The 18,968-nt window shown below is 40.3% G+C and overlaps 2 protein-coding genes and 1 long non-coding RNA gene across 3 annotated transcripts in view; all 3 read right to left on the bottom strand.

Annotated features, from left to right (window-relative positions):
* LOC116936249 overlaps positions 1-12,297 on the bottom strand; it is a 15,839-nt gene extending 3,542 nt beyond the window's left edge. Inside the window, exons 1-2 of the mRNA XM_045168667.1 lie at positions 12,276-12,297; positions 12,067-12,210 (exon numbers count right to left, since the gene is read on the bottom strand). Coding sequence (XP_045024602.1) covers positions 12,067-12,210; positions 12,276-12,297 — 166 coding nt within the window. The remainder of the gene's footprint in view (positions 1-12,066; positions 12,211-12,275) is intronic.
* A 302-nt stretch (positions 12,298-12,599) lies between these two features.
* On the bottom strand, positions 12,600-14,102 carry LOC116936790. Its single transcript, XM_032943944.2, has 2 exons — positions 13,698-14,102; positions 12,600-13,600 (listed from the first exon to the last, which is right to left on the bottom strand). The coding sequence occupies exons 1-2, from the start codon at positions 14,067-14,069 to the stop codon at positions 13,439-13,441; spliced, it is 534 nt and encodes a 177-aa protein (XP_032799835.2). The 5' UTR covers positions 14,070-14,102; the 3' UTR covers positions 12,600-13,438.
* A 3,193-nt stretch (positions 14,103-17,295) lies between these two features.
* LOC116916384 lies at positions 17,296-17,981 on the bottom strand. The gene is made up of 3 exons (XR_006643255.1): positions 17,948-17,981; positions 17,811-17,884; positions 17,296-17,750 (listed from the first exon to the last, which is right to left on the bottom strand). It is a non-coding gene; the product is annotated as an uncharacterized LOC116916384 (long non-coding RNA).
* Between the last annotated feature and the right edge of the window lie 987 nt (positions 17,982-18,968).

Below are 18,968 nucleotides of genomic sequence, written 5' to 3'. Positions count from 1 at the left end.
AGGAAATGAATAAGATGCAGTATCCTGCACAAAAAGGTGAACACCAATTTGTTTTGAAAAAGCCATCTGTGGGTAGAAAATATTGATAGTTTACCTTTTTAAGGAGAGGTAGGGCGGTTTTGGCGCAAAATCATTATAAGAAGGGTTGGGTAATGTCAGTCCAGACACCTTTTTTTGTTGCCCTAGGTATTAAATGTCTGGAAAAGTGTAGACTCGGTAGACTCCCCTACCCCCCAGCTAAGTAGAAAAATTTTTGCAATACAAAATAGTCTTTCCATTACTCGTTATTGTCATCATCGGGTCGGGTAATCAGGTAGCATATGGAAACACAAAATTATTTTATCAGTATGCTAGCTATCTGATAAAAAAAAGAGGTAAAAATTCGTTTACCGTATAGTAAAAATACCGTACGGTATAGAAACAGAAATTTTACTATTATTTTAGATTATTATTTAAAGATTTTACGTCTTTCACTTAAATTATTTTACCCTTAGATTCGTGGTGCTACCAATATCCATCCGTTCTCCAGTTATCTTTATGTTTATTATTATATATTGTCACGTGGTCAATGACCACGTTATGTGATCTGGCTTGTTTTCAGTACAACCGGACGTATAACGTCAGAGTTTCCCTCATATATAGTCGCCATATTATCTTGTATCGCTCTCAGTCTTACTCTTATTGCCCCTGAATACAACGTAGTGTTACATGGTGGAGATGCAGAACCTCGGGAAACTCATTTTTTTTGGTGGTGCTTTTTTTTATTCTGTTTTGCGGAGGCGGTAGCTGTCAGGAACCTCTGAAAGTCGTCGACCCAACTTGTCTCAGAACCTTAAATTGTTGGAGTACGAGGTAACGGCACCAACCGTGAGAAAGTTGGAGGAAAGCCACAATGAAAAAAACACGCCAGGGGAAGAACGGGGGTGGAAAGGGTTAAGGCTGTGTAGACGGGCTGAGTGAACGTAAGTATTAAGGAGTCGTGAGCCGATGAATTTGGCAAGAATCAGGGGAAGGAACAGTGAACTGAAGAGTTTCGACAAGAAACGGGGTAGGGAACCGTGAGCAGAAAAGTTTGGCAAGAATCGGGGTAAGGAACCGTTAGCCGAAAAATGTCGGCAGGAACAGGTTGGTGGGAGGAATTTAGGAGGAAGATGATAGGGGAAGAATACGGAGGGAGTGTGGAGCGGATCCGAGACGCTCGGAGACGTTTCGTGGCGCGAGGTAGTCAAGGAAGACCGGAAATCGGGAGTACTTCCCTAGGGCGGGCAAGGACGCGCAGTCGACCGGTGGGGATAAGTGGAACGGAAGAGTGAGGGGAGAAAGAGAACGGAGCTAACAAAGCGCTGAAGATGAAGAAGGATCGGGTGAACACAGAAAGGAGCAGCCGGAGTGGGAATTTACATATTTTAGAAAAAGATCTTTGAATATCAGCATCTACATCCGGGGGTTCAGATACAGAGGGAGGAGGAACGGGCAGCCGCAGGTGGCAGCGCAACAGCAGGCGGGAACAAGGCACGCAATGGTCGTGCAGATCAAGTTCCAATCACCACCTACCTTCGGGGGGGGGGCGATGGGGGTGGTTGGAAAACAAGCACCGTTTATGGGAAGTCAGAGAATGAACCAGATTGAAAAATTGATGGATGAACTGACGGGAGCTGTCACATCAAAGAACGCATCAAGGACAGCCGCACAGCAAGGAGAGAGAGCAGAGAACCAACAGTATCGGTCGCCTCAGCAGAGGTCGGACAACCGACTAACATTCAAATGGACTTCGGATGGAAAACCTATCTGCGGCAGATGTAATGTGGAGGGGCACATCGGGAAAGAGTGTCCAACAAGAACAAATGATCAGGGGGGGGCTCGAGGGGTCTGACGCCGGAAGGAAATATCGTGTGCTGCGGTTGTGAGGGGATAGAACACATGCGTCGTGACTGCCCGCGGTTCCAGGGTAAGGGAGGAGTGTCACAAAACAACGGCAACGACAGGTGCACTTTGCCGGAGAAATGGGGGAGGGTAAGCAATTAATTGGTCTAGTAGGGACAAAGCACGTAGACTCGGAGGTGTTAGCATGGCCGGTAATGAAAATTGACATCAAGAGGATGGTAGTACTAGAAGTGTTGTGCTGGGGAAAAAAGGTGGCCGCTGTGATAGATACAGTGGCGGTAGTGTCCGTGTGTTCGCCAAAATTAGTGAAAGAACTAGGGATAACAGTGACACCCTGGCGCGCAAATCGTCTAGTGTCAGTTGACGGCAAGCAGATTCAACGGGAAGGAGCGCCAATGCTGTAGGTGTTAGACGCGAACAAGAGCGTCGAGGGGAAGCTTTGGTGCGGAATGGTGACATCGACTTACTCCTAGGAAAGGACATTTTGGAAAAACTCGGAACGCGGATGAAAATTGGGGCACTTCCCGAAATCTTCATTGGAGACATCGCCATCGGAGCACTGATGGAGAAGGCGAAGTAAGAGGCACCGAAACTAGTAACCCAGCAAGGATGCTGGATCCCACGTCGATCGATTAAAGCGGTAGCAACTAGATTACTTGATTTGAAAGGGTTTGTGTGATGTGCGCTGGTGGAACCCTCCGAAGCATTGCAGATGAAGAAAAGGGTGTCGACGGGAAAAGCCTTGGTTAGCAGCGTGGGGACAACAGGCAGATGGCAGTAACTAACTTATCGGACCTCGAACAATGGATCGAGGAGGGGATGGTATTAGGAATAAATCGAGCCAGTGACCGAAATCAACGAGAGAGACATCCCAATAGTCGCCGCGACGGCAGTCACAGAGAAGAAAGCGCTTCGGGAGCACGAATTTGAAAACAGGCTTGGAGAAGAATTAATGCCGACAGACAGAGAGAAGATCCGGGAAGTGTTAGCAGAATATGGCGACTGCTTTTCGTGGCCCGAAGACCAACTGGGACTGTGTACGACGGCAGAACATACAATAAACATCAGGGAGAACCAACCAATTCGGCAGTCACCCCATGCTCGGCCACGGAAAAAAAGGATCTTTATAGAAGTTCAATGCAAAGAAATGGAGAAAGCAGGAGTTATTGAACCCTTAAACAGTTGATGGAGAGCTTCTGTGGTCCTGGTAAGGAAGAAGGACAGGACTTGGAGATTTTGTGTAAACTACCGTGGCTTAAATGCAGTGATGATTAGTGATGTGTATCCGCTGCCGAGGATTAAGGAGAAACTCACACGATTGGAGGGTGCAGCGTACTTTTCAATTATGGATTTGCAGTCAGTATTCTGGCAAGTGCTCATTAGGAAAAGTGACCGTACAAAACCACGTTTTTCACAGCGGATGGGTTATACAAGTTAAGGTAACGGCGAGGGGGTTGTGTTCGGAACCCAGAACTTTTCAGAGGATGATGGATGTGGTGTTGAGTGGTCATAGATGGACAACGTGTCTAGTCTAGATGATATTGTAGTATACTCTCAGTCGGTGGACGAACACGTACATGGGCTACGTGGGGTACTGGGACGTCTGAGAGCGGCAAATCTAAAAGTGAAGGTGGAAAAGTGTACGTTGGCCCAGCCACAACTAGGGGCAATTGGGATATTATGGACAAAAATGAGGTATCACCTGATCTGAAGAAAGTTCAGGCAGTGCAAGACTTTCGCACCCTCCAGCAGGGGTACCAGAGCGATTAAAGTGAAGAACATAAGGGCGTTTTAGGAATGTGTTCTTAATCTAGAAGATTAATCGACGGATTGGCTAAAATCGTCAGACCACTGCACGATCGGGTGGGGGGGGGGAAATGACATTTACCTAGGGAGTGGAGGCCGTGGAAAGCTTCGAGTCGCTAAAGAGAGCGTTAAGGGAAGCTGCGCAGTTAGCGTACCAGGATAACTCAAAACCCTTCGAAATCCATCCCGACGCTTGCGAATACGGGATCAGTGTGACGTTAGTACAGAAGGACAGAGGACCGGCCGATTGCCTTTGCCAGCAGGCTGTTATCCCGAGCGGAACGGAACTATTCCATTACGGAGATAAAGTGCTTAGCCCTGGTATGGGCGGTAAAGAAGTTCCACAGCTATATTTGGGGTAGAAAGGTGAAAGTGGTGACGGAAAAACACGCCCTTTGTTGGTTGACAGTGAAAAAGGATTTGGCTGGAAGATTAACACGTTGGGCATTGCTTATACAGAACTATCAGCCCGAAATTGTTTATAAAAGTGGACGGCTCCATGAGGACGCCGACGAACTATTTCTGTATCCTGTGGACGGCATAGGAGACAGTAGCGACGAAGAGGACCTGCTACCCGTATACACGACATCATGGGAGCAAGAGCGTCGTTGGACGAGGGAGATGCAAGGCAGAAAGCTGGAAAGAAGTACAGCCCGGGCCTACAAAAATTTTGTACTGATTAATAATTACTACTGCATCGCCGAACCCACGGTAACCAGGGAATGAGGTTGCGTCTACGCATACCCCCGGGTCAGCGGATGGACAATTTAGACGCGTACCATGGCGATCGTTGGGCTGCGCATTTAGGAGTAAAGAGAACATTGGGTTGATCGAAGAAAGATTCTACTGGCCACGCTTACAACAGCATGCACTAAGCTATGTGCGGTCATGCTCTCAGTTTCAAGACGAGGAAAACGCCGCCATTAGAAACTCAGGGACACATGGTAATCATTCGAGTGGAGAGACCTTTCAAAAAGGTGGGGATGGACGTAATGGGTACTTTTCCCGTGTCGACGGGGGGCAAGAAAAATATCGTGGCAGTGGATTATCTTACTAAGTGGGCAGAGACGATGGCCATCTCGACGGCGATGGCTCGTGACACGGCTGAGTTCTTTTTCGAAGAGATTCTATTACGGCATAGGGCACCAGAGAGTGTGGTAACCGATTGCGGGAAGTGTTTTGCCGGCAAGTTCACGAAGGAAGTCATGCATCTCATGGAAGTGGACAATAGAACAACAACTCCTTATCACACTCAGGCAAATGGCCTGGTTGAGAAATTGAACCATATTCTAGGGGATATACTATCGATGTATATAAATAGCCCACACTCAAATTTGGAAGACATTCTGCCGTATATTACATTCGCGTACAATTCGAGTTTTCAGGAATTGACCGGGAAGACACCGTTTTTCCTCAACTACGACAGAGAAGCGCGGTTGCCGGTTGATGTGGTGATGGGAGTCCGCGCAACGCCCCTTTCAGAGAATCCTTGTGCACTGGCCCGGAATTTAGAAACTGCGAGGAAGATGGTGAAAGAACGATTGGTACAGGTACAAGAAAGACCGATCCGCCATTATGAAGCGACTTGGAGAGTTACACCGGAGTTCAGACCAGTGGAAAAGGTACTGGTGTACAAGCCGTTCCGGAAGGTAAGTAAAGCTGGACAATTACTTCACCGGTGGCTGGGACCATTTGCTGTGGTACACCGGGTGTAGCATAAAATTCCAAAGTGAAGAGGCCGAGCGATCGACAAACAGAACTGGTTCCCGTTGTGAAGATGAAGAAGTTTGTCAGAGGAGCCGAATGGACAGTGGTAGACCGAGAAAATACGGTATCAGAAGCGAATCGAGTGGAGCCGCTACGCAGCAACCTAATTACCGGGGTAAAGGACGTCCGTGAACGACAGACAGAAACTATACCCTGGCGAGGAGGAGGCAAGAAGCTCGAATATGGAAGGATGAAAGATCAGGTGTGACGATTGACACGAACCTGGACGTCACCAATACGATACGGACAAATACCGCAGGCGTCGGTGGGGGCTCTTCTTCTTCTGCTTGGACTACTGGAGCCACTGATGGGGGTTAAAACACAGTCAAGGACATTCCCAGGAGGCTTTCGTGAGGGATAGGGTAATATTCCAAGGTTACAAGGGGAGGTCTTCTTTAGTGACTCAGAATGGGTGGTGGCAACTGATATCTCGTTCGGACCCATATAAGATGCCCTCAACATACTGCACTTTTTGTTAACTGACTCGTCAAGAAAAAAGAATCGCAGGGTGAGGAAACAAAAGGGAGCGCACGGTTAAGGGCGATGGTGTAAAGGAGGACGGACGGGTTAGAACTATTGGGAATTAAACGAGACCGATACGACACGCTACGGGAGGTGGGGGCAGGAAGTCCCAGGCGGGCCAAGAGACAAATTATTGACGTCGGCGGTGCCGCGCTGCACTGGCTGTTTGGGGTTGCGATAAACAAAAATCTAGAAGGATTAAATGGTAAACTGCAGGCCTTGGAAGGGTAAACGACGGGGATAGTGAATGCTGTGGCTCATCAAGCAACATTGGTGAACGAGACATTACGGGAACTCGGGAAACACGTGCTGGCCATACAGCAGCTGGAAAGGGCGCACCAATCGTTGGGGAAGGAATTCAACAAATGGAAACAGAATGTCGTGAGTTCAGTGAACGCATTAGAAAGTCAAGCAATTATGACGGCGATGGTGCACGAAGCCTTCCTCTTTGTTCAAAGAGTACTAGACTGGGCCACCATGACATTGGGGTACATCGGCATTGGTCTTACTCTGTTGGCAACCGGTAACTTACCCTCGGAACTATTTCCACCTAATCAACTGCGGTCTGTTCTTAAGGAAATTCGAGCATCTCTGGATATGGGTTGGGCACTGACACCTGCTTTGCAGAATGGTGACTTATGGAGGGTATACCAAGAAGCCCGGGTCGTCGTAGCGGCCACACCAAAGGTGCTTCGGTTATTTATTCATCTGCCAATAATTGAGGTTACCAAGACATTTGAGTTATATCGAACTTGTGTGTTGCCCGTGTTTAGTGCAGCAGGTACCTTCAGCCTTCAATTCTCACACACATCCGCATTTCTTTCAGTAGGGCGTGATCGGCAAATATTTATTGAGCTTACGGAGGCCGGGGTACACTCATGTCAGGGACGGGCAAGTTTGGTATGCCTGCCCAGTAATATATTCATACTGTCAGTTGCCTCTCTTCTCTTTCAGCGAGGCTGCTTTCTCACTCCTCATCGCCAATCAAAAGGGACCCTCTGCCCTTAAACTTGCCTGTGGTCAAAGACAACAAGTTTTTTCTGTAACAATGAAAAAAATATATAGCATTTATTAAATCGTGAAATAAAGTTAATATTATTTATGGTTACATCACTACAGTAGCAATCCCTTGGCTCAAATTGGCTGAATACTAAAAAACAAAAAATTTAAATTATATTCCTGTAACACCTGGGTAACCTCAATAAAATGACACCAGAACTTTTCTCAATTTTTTCTGCTTACCACGATCAAAGGGAAAATTTCCATAGCTGCTCACGACCGACAATATAAAGTCAAAATCCATTGACTTCAACAAGCGGAAAGATTTACATAAAAACCAGACAGTTTCCTATCAAAATCATTTTTCATGTTTTTGAAGGAAAAGGCTTAAAGCTGCAGCCAAACAAAAAATTTTAAAACTGATTCAGCCTTAAGAAAGCACTTAATGAAGAACCACTCAAAGGATGTTGAACAGTTTTTCAGGGAAACAGAATCAGAATACGAGACTCAAATATCTCTATAGTTGGAAGGCATTACGGAGAACAGGATAACACCCCGTAGAATGTAGTCGAGCAAAATGAAACCTCTTCTAAGTTGTAATACTGAACCTATTGGAAGCATAGCTGCTAAAATTCTAACTAATTTGGGTTTTTCAAATAAGAGATCCAGCTTAGTATGTTTTATAGTTGTTAGAGGAGCTCAAGCTAACTCAAGTGGACTTTCAAGTTATTTAAAGATTACTAATGTTTTAGTAAATAGTCTATTGCTGTAACCCTTCCTGAATCTGTTTAATCATTAAATAATAAAGGATAAAAAAAAAACAGCTACGCTGGAGAGGATGATCAAAATTTTTTCATCACATCGTATATCAGCTAATGTATTTCATGGTTTGGCTACACATTATTCTCAGCGTAAATTCTTTGTTGAAGAAATTTTGTTTGATATGTATATATCTAGTGGTAGTATTTCTTGAACCGGAAGAGAACTTTTGCTGAAATAGAAGAGGAAAAAGTTATTCGGCAAAACGGCAGAGCTACGTACTGTATACCTTTGATACAACAGCTCGAGTATTTCCTAAACAACGATGGAGTTTTTGCCGAGTTATGCCAGAGGAAATTAAGACGAGAAAACGTGTTGTAAAATTTCGAAGAGGATGCTGCAACATTATATTTTTTAAATATATAAACAGTTTAAAAATCAATCTGTGTATCGACGGAAACCCAACCGTGTGATTCCTTGGATAGTAGAACAATAAAATACAAACTTTGTTAATTACTCACTAGAAAATATTGATCCTAAGTATCGGTCCGCTCTTAGACACATTTCTTCGCTGGCTTTCTTTTATAATCGCCATGGTACAAATTGTGAATGTTCTGTTTTAACCTATAACGGACAACTTGAAGAGGGTGTTGAACTTGTCTTCCACAAAAACCCAACTAAACTTTTTGGTGCTGTCCATTTTATTGCAGACAAATATGCTAGTCATGCAGTCGGTTGTTTTAAAGGCGCGTTTCAGCGTAGACCTGGTTGAGTTCCAACTCAACTGTATAGTTGACTCCAACATGAATTTTAGCTCAACTCGGATGGTCGAAGTTGTGCTAACCAATTTCGCATCTCGGTTGATGTCAAAATTAAAGTTGAGCAAAAGACATGTTCATAAAAGACACTCCTTACAGCAGACGATTATGAAATGCGTCCGAAATAAAAAAAATAAACAATTCAGTATCGTTATCACAAACAAGCATTTGATTTGTTATAAGAGTCCATACTTTGGTATTTATATTTATCTACATAGCTTTAAATGCATAATCCTTTTTTTTTAATATATAGTTTCAATATTTCCTGGTAACATGGATGCTAAAGATTTATATGATAATTTAAATTTATTTAATAAAAAATGTGAACTAAAAAATGTTATTTAAACTAGAAATAAGGGATTCAAAATCACAACCATAAATAACACAATTATTTTTAGAAGACTAGTTCTGTTTATCAAGGCGTTTTTGCAAAAAAATTTCGCCCATCGAAGAAAGGGTATGGCGTCAAGCCCGGTTCTGGTTCTACCATGCTCTGTAACGTGCTGAAACTGGGCCATATAGTCATCTGGGACCATATTCTAGCCTTGGCTTATTTTCTAGTCTTGAACTTACAAAAGTATCTTATAAAATTTTCTTACTCGAGTTAGAAAATATTGCAAGTTCAATATTTCGGAAAACCCGAATTCCAGCATTTTTTTTCTTGTTTTATTTTTTTAACTTAAGCCAAGTTTTTTTTTAGGGTAGCCCGTACGCGACAGACAGCTTGGAAGTACTTTTTATTTTTTTTATATTTCCCACAAGCTTATTTTTGCATTAATTAGCTTTGATTTTCGTTTACCATCCCGAATGATAGCTTTGCTTGGCTAAGAAAACCTTAAATATTTTCATTATGCCGAGGCTGAGAGTCAGTCAAGCTTTGTTTTGCTATTTGTCCTACCATCGCTGAGGACAGTTCAAAAATATTTTATTGCAAGCTTGATTCTGAGTTACTTTTCCTTGCTATAATTCTGAAAGCTTAGTTTTGCTTACATTTACTTCGATTTTATAACTCGCTGTTTGCTTAAAGTTAACCTAGCTTTGTTTTCCTAACAGTTACGATTATTTTCCAAACGAGCGTGAAAATTTGTAAATACTTTTTTTAGCAAGCTTGGACTTGTGTTACTTTTCCTTGCTTGAATTATGAGAAAGCTTGAAGTTCCTTTAATTTATTATAGTTATCTACTTGTTATCTTAAACTAGCTTTGCTTACCAAAGATTTTGTTTTATTGTAGGCAATATAAGCTGAGTATTGCGTATAAAAGTTTATGCTGTGCTTAATAAATTTACCGTTGTTTTTGTTTGTATTCTGTTTATGTATTAATATTTTATTTTATGATTGAAAACTATTTACGTCATCTCTAATAGCGCATCCATCGTGATATATCCAAATATGCTTCGATACATAAGTTGTTGTGCTAATATTTATAGTGTTGCGTTCTGCCACGTGAAAAATAGCAGAGTAAATGCATTATATAAAAAAATAATGAAATAGTTGTGTTTCAAATTGACTTTACAATCCCACACCCTCTCTTTTTTTACCGTCTCGTACCCCTCCTCCTACGCACCACTTCTCTCTCTTCTAACCTAATAACCTCCTAATTTTGGAACGCAGAAACAAGGAAAAAGAGGATGGGGGAGGAAAGGGAAGAACGAAAGAGGAAAGGACAAGACAACTCGGCGGGGCTTCGCAAGCAAAAACTGGACCAAGAAGGTTGTCTCAGAAACCTAGGACAAACTACTTTTTTCCCTTGTTAGCCTCCACTCTTTTCAACAAATACAAATTGTTTCAAGCCAGCAACCGTTCTTGTCATTCCCTATAAGTTGTTAGAAAAAACTGCGATTTCTGACAACTGTTTAAAAAAACGATCAGGACAATAACAGTCAGCCAATACCTTATACAGTGTACTCGATTATTAAACAATTTAAAATCAGCCGGTCTTATAAGGAATGTGAGCGAAACAAGGGCTCTGTTTATTAATCAGTCTCGAAGTTATTTACTAGTGTAGTTACAACATATAATTGGGAAATTTCACTGCATGTAGCTATCACACATTTTGTGGGAATTTCGGAGGGATCAATTGCGATCAATGAACGGCTTAGTCCAAATAGTTTCATAGTTTGGCCTGGAATATATGAAAAGTGGTATTTCCAATTGGAGCGGGCACATAATTTGTTTTCTGATTCGACGCCCATTTCCCTCCCAAGTACAAGTAGCTGCTGAGACAATAAAGAAAAACATTTCATTGGTAAGCAAGGCGCAAAAATTTTTGCGAGAATAGATTTTGTTGACTGCATTTCCAGCCTGGGATATGACTGGACGGTAAGGCGATCAATTTCTTCGGGATCCATTTTCAAATAGTTCACTAGGGCAATTTCTTCATCTAAATTCAGTTTTCTAGTTTTCGGACATCCTAGCAATCTAATTTTAGTTCCTGTGATTAAAATACTTGATTCGTCGAATGATGCAGGTAGATGGAAAGATTCGTGAAAGAATTCTCTGACGTCAGGTGGAAAAACCTGGCCGTCTTTTTCGAAGCCAACAATTTCATCCCTCCCAGCCATTTTAAAGAGGTAATTAATCACAATTTGGGCTGCAACAGATTGCGATACATGCTTCAGAGTCAATAATTCTCCATTCAGCCATTCAGGTATAAAGGTGGAATAGGACCATAGACACCCCCAATTCAGGACACATTGGGACAGATGAGTAAGAAAATGCACATTTATCCTCACTTGCTCCACTCCGTAAATGGTCTCAGTATCTTTTACAAAATAGTTGCTTTAGTAGTTGTTAAGTTTGTGAATATTTATATTATTATATAAATATTTTTATTTATTATATATTTCCATCACTATGGACGGCGGAAGGGAAGACATTCAGATGCTAGAGGCGGTCAGCACCCCTTGCCCGCGCCCCTTAATGGCGAAAGCTCTTTGCAGGGAAGTAAAGGCAAAGGAAAGAAATTGAAGGCAGAGACTCATCAAAGTGTTCGTTTACACTTGTAATTGAAATTAAAAGGGAAGACATAAAACAGAAAGACCTTGGAATTTATAAAGTAAATTAAAAGAAGCAACTGGTTTATTATCGGTACATAGAAAAAAATACATAGAAAAGTATTCGTATTCCTTTTTAACATGGAAATTTTTTCATGCATTTTTCTTAAGTCGGGTGATTGAAGTCGTGCAAACTTTTCTATGTATTTTTTTTCAAATTTTCATTTCCGAACTTACAAATCACAGAATAAAGAAGTGATGGCAGTGTTTAGACAGACTACATAGCTCAAAGGGCAGACTCGCATTCTCATTTAAAAGAAAATGACTTACTTAATATCGAACTTACAAATCGACATAATAAATAATTAACAGTTCAACAAACAAGAAAGCGCACAAACGAACCCAGTTGAAAATGCCCGCAATACTATAATAAAAAATAAATAAAATTGACAAAATAATGAACTATTTCTGAAAACCTTACTTAAAATGATTTTTTTTTTCTTTTTTGGTGGCTTACTTGTCACCATCATTGCAGTAACACGTTTTTTAATTGGAGGCTGAATTTCTTCTTCGATGACAGATTCATCTGCCACCACGTCTGCTTCATGAGAATTATCATCTGCAGACGTGGTTGGCATTAAATCCATTTTCAAGTGATCGCCTAATTTGAATGTTAGGTTTTAGTTTTTGTTAAATGAAACTAATTTTTATAAAAAGTTATATTACCGTCGCCGATTGATTCTTCCATTTTGTCGACTTGTGTGGCCGGAACATTTACAAATGTATTAGATTTTTGCGATTTATATTTGTTCCTCCTTCGTTTTTGTTTTTGTTTTCCTTCCTCGCTCCGTCCCCTATTTCTATTTTTTCCGACTACATTGCTGTAATTGTAAAAATAATGAAAAAATAACAATGAATAAAACATGAATAATGAATGAACAAATGAATAAACATGAAACAATCAATAAAAATTAAATAATCAAAATTTACTAAATATACTAAATAATAATAGATAAATAAATTAATTTGTTTTTCGTAATTTACCTAGTTAAATCCATTGTTGAAGGGACACTTTTTTGTTGCTCCATGTTGCACAACTTGCACTGCAATACTCAGTTTGAAAACAAGTCAAACACTCACACGTGCAGCAAAAACTAACAGTATTAAAGTTTTTAACAACTATTAAAGTTATTTGCTAGTTGCTTAAATAAGACCTCGTATTTTTTTACATTTTATACTGATACTTTTTCCTGCAATAAAACATTTAACCCATAGGATAGTGGACAGAAATGATTAAAGTATTTCGATGGTAGAATATCCTATAACAAAACGAAATAATACAAAAAAAAGACCGGAACATCGAAGCCTCCCAATTTGGTAGATCGTCTACAGCACCAGCCGATCTCGAAATCTCGTACGGTGGTTTCAGATTTATAAGACGGGCATTAAAGATAGGAATTTTATCTCCAATGAACCAAACCTGACTTTTCTTGCCGGTAAAAAAGAGTTTTAGAAACTGCTTACAGACACCCAAACAACTTCCGTGCATATACTCGGGCACACAGGCCTTTACGTAATCAAATTTTGATAAAATAACAAAAGGAGTCTCTCCTTTAATACCGTTAACCATTTTACCAGTTTCAATAGCAAGTTTCATATCCGTTTTGTGCTGTTTAAGAGTACGCAATTCAACAAGTGAGCCATCCTTTGATTCAGGATAAACCGGAACGTTACCTTTTCCTTTTGGGACTCTGACACCCTCCAACAAACAAAAATTGCACCCAAATTTCCCATTAAACTGACCACAATTCCTTGGTATAGGGCGAGCCACTGTGTCAGTCGTGGCAATCAATATAATCAACCGATATTTTCTACCGTTAACGATGTCTTCAAGTTTTCTTAATTGTTTGAGAGGTTGATCCATGATGGCTTTGCCCGGAGGTTTTCTTGTTTCCGTACCAGATTGAGAACAAAATGACGAATCCCCGGCGAATCTTGTACTGCGCTTCGTTTAAAATTGCCATGAACGGCCAAAATCCGTATTGACTAACCTTAAGAAAATTAACAATATTAGGACTAGCATTTTTCATAAAAATTATTCTTAAATCCGTAAATGATCTGATGAAGTTGGTGGCCTTTTAAACATACCTTGAAACAACTGGCCCCATCAAGATTAACTTGCACCGTTATGGTGTTCCGTTTTTCTTCTCTTAACTTCCTATAAATATCTCCAGTATTAACATCACTGCGGTAATTGGGGTCTGCATTGAGAATTTTTTCATCTAATCCATGATGTTCAATGAAATATTTTACTTGTTTCTCAATTGGTAAAACCAAAACATAGCAATCTTTTTGCTGGTCTTTATAATAGTTTTGGCCACAGGATTGTTTCTTAGCTGGCTTTTCCAGATTGTCCTTATTGTCTTTCTTCGTTTGAAGTATGCTATTACACTTAGGACTGTAACAAACCCATATTTTGGTAGTTTCAAACTTAAGATGTTTGTATTTTGACATCAACATATGGACACTTGAATGTTCAATACATTCATATGCACTTGCCATTTGCAATATCTTCAGATGTTGGCTTGAAATAGCGTTCTAAGTCGATTTGCTAATAATCGATTCCAATCGATTATAATCGACTAATTAATCATTCGATTATAATCGATGGCAAAATTATCCAATCGACGCATAATCGATTAGCTTTTTTTTAATATTAATCAATCGATTGGAAGAAAAAATTATCGATTAATCGACTGATTGTCAATAAAAAATTTTCCTAAATTTTTTTTTTGCTATTGGTGCCACTAAATTCCATTAAACAGTTGTCAAAAGAAGCATTATTCATTCTCATCTCCCGCCGTCATCTATAGTAGACAGTGGGTCTTCGACAGTTAGTTTAGACTCCATAAAGAATTAAAGATTGTTGAACGATGAACGTGTATTTATTCCAACATCGTGAGGTACGTTTAATGAATCTTGACTTATTATTCTTATTTTATTTTTATGTTTCGATGTGATCTTAGTTATTTATAGTGACAAAAAAATGTCAGACTCAGATCGACGTCCAACTACAACTAGAAAAAAAGGGTCGTCGTGGTTCTACTAATCGCGGTCTTACTCGTGGCCCAGTCACTCGAGGAAGCAGAGGAAGATTCGCCCAGGGTCCCCAGGCTAATACAGAAGATCAAGATGAACAATTTGGGCAATCAGCCCAACCTTCTAAGAAGTCAGCGAGAGCCAGAAGCTTCCCCTTTGCTTGTCGTTTGCCTGAGGAATCCTCATAAATTGCAGCTGGAGGTATTGTTATATAACTACAGATAGGTGATCCTGGTACGTTAATCTGTCTTTCTAACTCAGGCACTGTAGTTGCAGCAGTTGGCGTTACTCCTGCCACACCAGAACCACCCAACCCAAACCCAACAGCTGATCCACCATCAACATTAAACGACAGTCAACCTTCTCAAAAAAGAACACATCAACTGGGGAGGTCCGTGCATACTGTAACTTCTGTACAACAAGCTACAAGGTGCCCTGCACCAGCAACATGGGAATCAATATGATGTCCAATCACAGCATGAATATGGTCCCCGTTGATAAGCCTACTTTGATGAACCATTTTATAAATCAATTGGAATTAGTCAAGGTACCAAATAATCTCCGTTTTTTAAAATTAAACTGCATGCAAGTAACATACTATTTTTCAATTTTATTCAGCCTTTCAGCAATGAATATGCTAAGGAAGCTTTGCTGGAAATGGTCATCAGCAACAATCAATCCTTCACGTTGGTTGAAGAGCAAAGCTTAATCAAGTTTTGTGCCATCCTCAACCCACATTTCAAACTCACCAAAGCGAATGCGTTAAGAAATGCAATTTTTCATCACTGCATTTCCGAACGAAAGGATCTCATACAGTACTTCAAGCGAAGGTCGATTGGGATGGTTTCAGCTACCACAGATTTGTGGACGTCTGGCAATAATTTGGCCATGATGGCTGTCACAGTCACATGGCTGACCTTTGATTTCGTGATGATGAAGGTCACTCTCGGATTTCGGGAGCTCAGAGGAGATCATTCTGGAGTTAATATTGCCAATTGCTTTTTATCCATCCTTACCGAGTTCGGTCTTCGAAACAGAGTAAGCCTAACCATCTACACGGTTTTTTATTGAACCACACATTATGATTACTTCCTTCAGATCAGATTGTCCTATCAATCCTTTATTTTCCTAGTTAAGCCATTATTCTTTTCATTTTATTTACAGCTTCTTTGCGTGACAACGGATAATGCAAGCAGCAACGGGACTTTTATCGAAGAGCTTGCGCGTCTAACAAAAGACTTTGATTGTCCATTTGAAAAAGAAAATTGGATTCGCTGCCTCGCACACATCCTCAACTTAGCATCTCAAGACGCACTGGAATGTCTCAAGCCTAATATCGAAAAGGTAGTTTCCATTGTTCTACTTAGACTCAAATATAAAAGTAACGTTTGATTTTATTGCTAATAGTTGAAGAACCTATCAATTGAAATTCGATCTTCACCTCAGAGGATTGCATTATTTAAGTCAGTACTGGCTGCTGATAATTTTGATATCGGGGAGGAAATCCGTGATGATGAAGAGTCTCCTGGAGAAGACAACCCTTTCATTCGAGTCTTACTTCCCCTTCGTGACGTCCCAACCAGGTGGAACTTTACTCTTTATGTCCTTTAAAGAGGCATTAAAATTCAAAGAGCATTAGATGCAACTACAACACAGCGTAAATGGAGAGAGTTCGGAGATTCATGAAGAAGAGTGGGAAAAGATAAAAAAAGCAGTAAAATTACTGGACCCATTCGCCCTTACGACTCGTTTTCTGGAAGACTACAAATACCCCAGTCTTGGGGCAGTCCTTCCCTTGTTTACGAAATTGTTGATGTCGTTGCAAAAATGGAATCTTGATGTTGGCCACTCAATGGAATCTAGAGAGGCCGCTCTTGCGGCAACAGAAAAGCTGAAGAAGTACTATAAGCGGCTCACATCAGTTAATATAGTATCAACTGTATTGGACGTAAGATTGAAGGTTGAGTACTTCACTACAGGCTTAAGATGGGAAGCTGGCGATGGTGATTCTTCAGATATTGACATGGTTAAAACCTTTGTCCTGCCAGCGTAAGTTTAATGCTGTACATTTTCAATTATTCCCAAGTATAATTTTTTAAATTTGTTTTAATTCAGTATGGAGAATGCCTGGGGAAAGTACAAAAATAACCCTGCTCCTACGCCTAATATCACCAGTGGATTATCTTCGACTTCTCATGGCACCAAGGATACAGAACTGAACGCATACCTTTCTGACCTATATTCGGTGAAGAAACGAGCTCGCCTTGAAGACGAACTTGAGGACTACCTTGCTGAACCTCGCAAGCCATCAGATGCAAGTTATGACAACCTGTCATATTGGAAAGCACACATGACATGCTACCCTCGTCTCTCCTGCATGGCACGGGACTACCTGGCCATCACTGCAACCAGCGCTTCTAGTGAACGTGTATTCAGCTCTGGAAAGGATCTTCTTGGCATAAGCAGGTTTTGTTTAAAACCAACCACAATGGAGGCCTGTATGTGCCTTCGGTCTTGGTTGCGAGCAGGGATCAAATTGATGGGAAGAGAGGACGCTAATGTCTCGTCGTCGTCTCAGGAACCGCTGCGCGGATCCATGAGCACAGTGGAAGAAGTCGCTCAATCCGTCCCCGAGGCTGAATGTACTGAAGAAGTCGTAGTATTCATAGAAGATGAAGATTGGAGTGACAATTAAAGTTATAGTACACAAGATAACGAATTTGTCAACGAATACTTTCAAAACCAATAAGAATGTATTCACTATTCAATTCAGTCTAAAAAATAAACGAATTTCCTTAAGCATTAACACGATTATAATCGATTGTAAAACTTTTTAATTTTTTTCCTTTAATCGATTTTAATCGGTTATAATTCTTGAGAAAATTAATCAATCGATTATAATCGATGGTAAAAAATTCTTGTCGATGGGAATTCGATTAAGATTTTTTATATAATTAATCAATCGATTGGACCATTTTTCAATTGATTTTGGTCGAGTTAGAACACTAGGCTTAAAGCATTTTTTGTTAGACGGCTTCCCAAATAGAATGCTACACGAAGCAATGGAAGGTAGACCGTTGAATGCACTTCATTTGTTGCCAACTAACATTAATAAACAAAAATTATTATCTGATTTGAGTTACCTTTACATTATATTTTAACCTTGTCGTATGAACTTCCAAATGAATTGCTGGAATAGTCTATGTTGGCTTCACAATCTTCTTCCGTAATCAAAACTTTATTGTGTACAATATTGGATGAAGTTATATTAGGATCCAAAGTTAACAATTTTAACTGACCTTGCTGAGAATCAACAGCAATGGATGGTCTTGGACACCTTAAATAAAAAATCAGTTTTATCTTTTAACAAACTTAAGAAAGAACTAAAACAATAAGCCAAATACCTCAGCTTGGTCGACTAATCCACCACAATTCATCTCTTGTAAAGACCACGGATGAGGTTCATTCACTGTTTTACTAGATTGCTGCTGGTGACTTGAACGCTTTTCGTGTTAAAGGGAATAACTGCCATTTCAGCATCTGTTTCTCTAATAGCTTTTCTTTTCTTTTGCCACCTAGACATCGCGTGTAAAGCTGACTCTTGGAGGGAATTGGATTTTTAATTTTTCTACTCAGTCAGACAGGTAGTTAGGAAGTTAGGAATAAATAATAAATGTGTAATTAGTGGCTGCTTTAATATTCAACGTTGTCGGGTAATCTCTTGCGCACCGCTTTAAATTTGTTTGCCCAACATCATTTCAATTTCATACTCCTGTTGATCTTACTCAGAAAACATGAATCTTGATCATTTGTATGTTGTTCCTAACATTTTAAAGAAGAGAATGCTATTGTTTGCTAGTCGTACTTTCGTCTATTTTATTGAGAAATAAAGTGAATAACAACGTCTTCAATAGAGTTAAATTTTCATTTCGTTTTTCGGATTATGGTATTCCAAATATCATATTCTTCTTGGGTGGTAATAAATAATTCCGTAAATTGAATTTTAAAATTCTACTTCAGTAAAGGCATATTCTATTACCGGAATAGTCTTCCGCGTTTCGGAATCAACATCCCGAAAAAAAAGCAAGAGCTTCCAATTTTCGGGTAGCCTTTCCGATGTATGGGTAAGATTAATGTACTGTATTCGGCATAATTTTTAACAGTGTATGAGCCACGGGTTTATATACACAACGGCCTAGGCTGTGACCTACTTCCATACTTAAGACGGCAAGACGTTGATCCATATAAAAACCAGACTGAGTCGAGTTGCCAAGAATAGTCAACTCGTTTTATTCAGATTTAAAATCGATTTAATTGTAA

This window comes from Daphnia magna, linkage group LG2 (assembly GCF_020631705.1).
Source record: "Daphnia magna isolate NIES linkage group LG2, ASM2063170v1.1, whole genome shotgun sequence".
In the NCBI taxonomy this organism is placed as follows: domain Eukaryota; kingdom Metazoa; phylum Arthropoda; class Branchiopoda; order Diplostraca; family Daphniidae; genus Daphnia; species Daphnia magna.
This window is presented reverse-complemented; position numbering and strand designations above follow the sequence as displayed.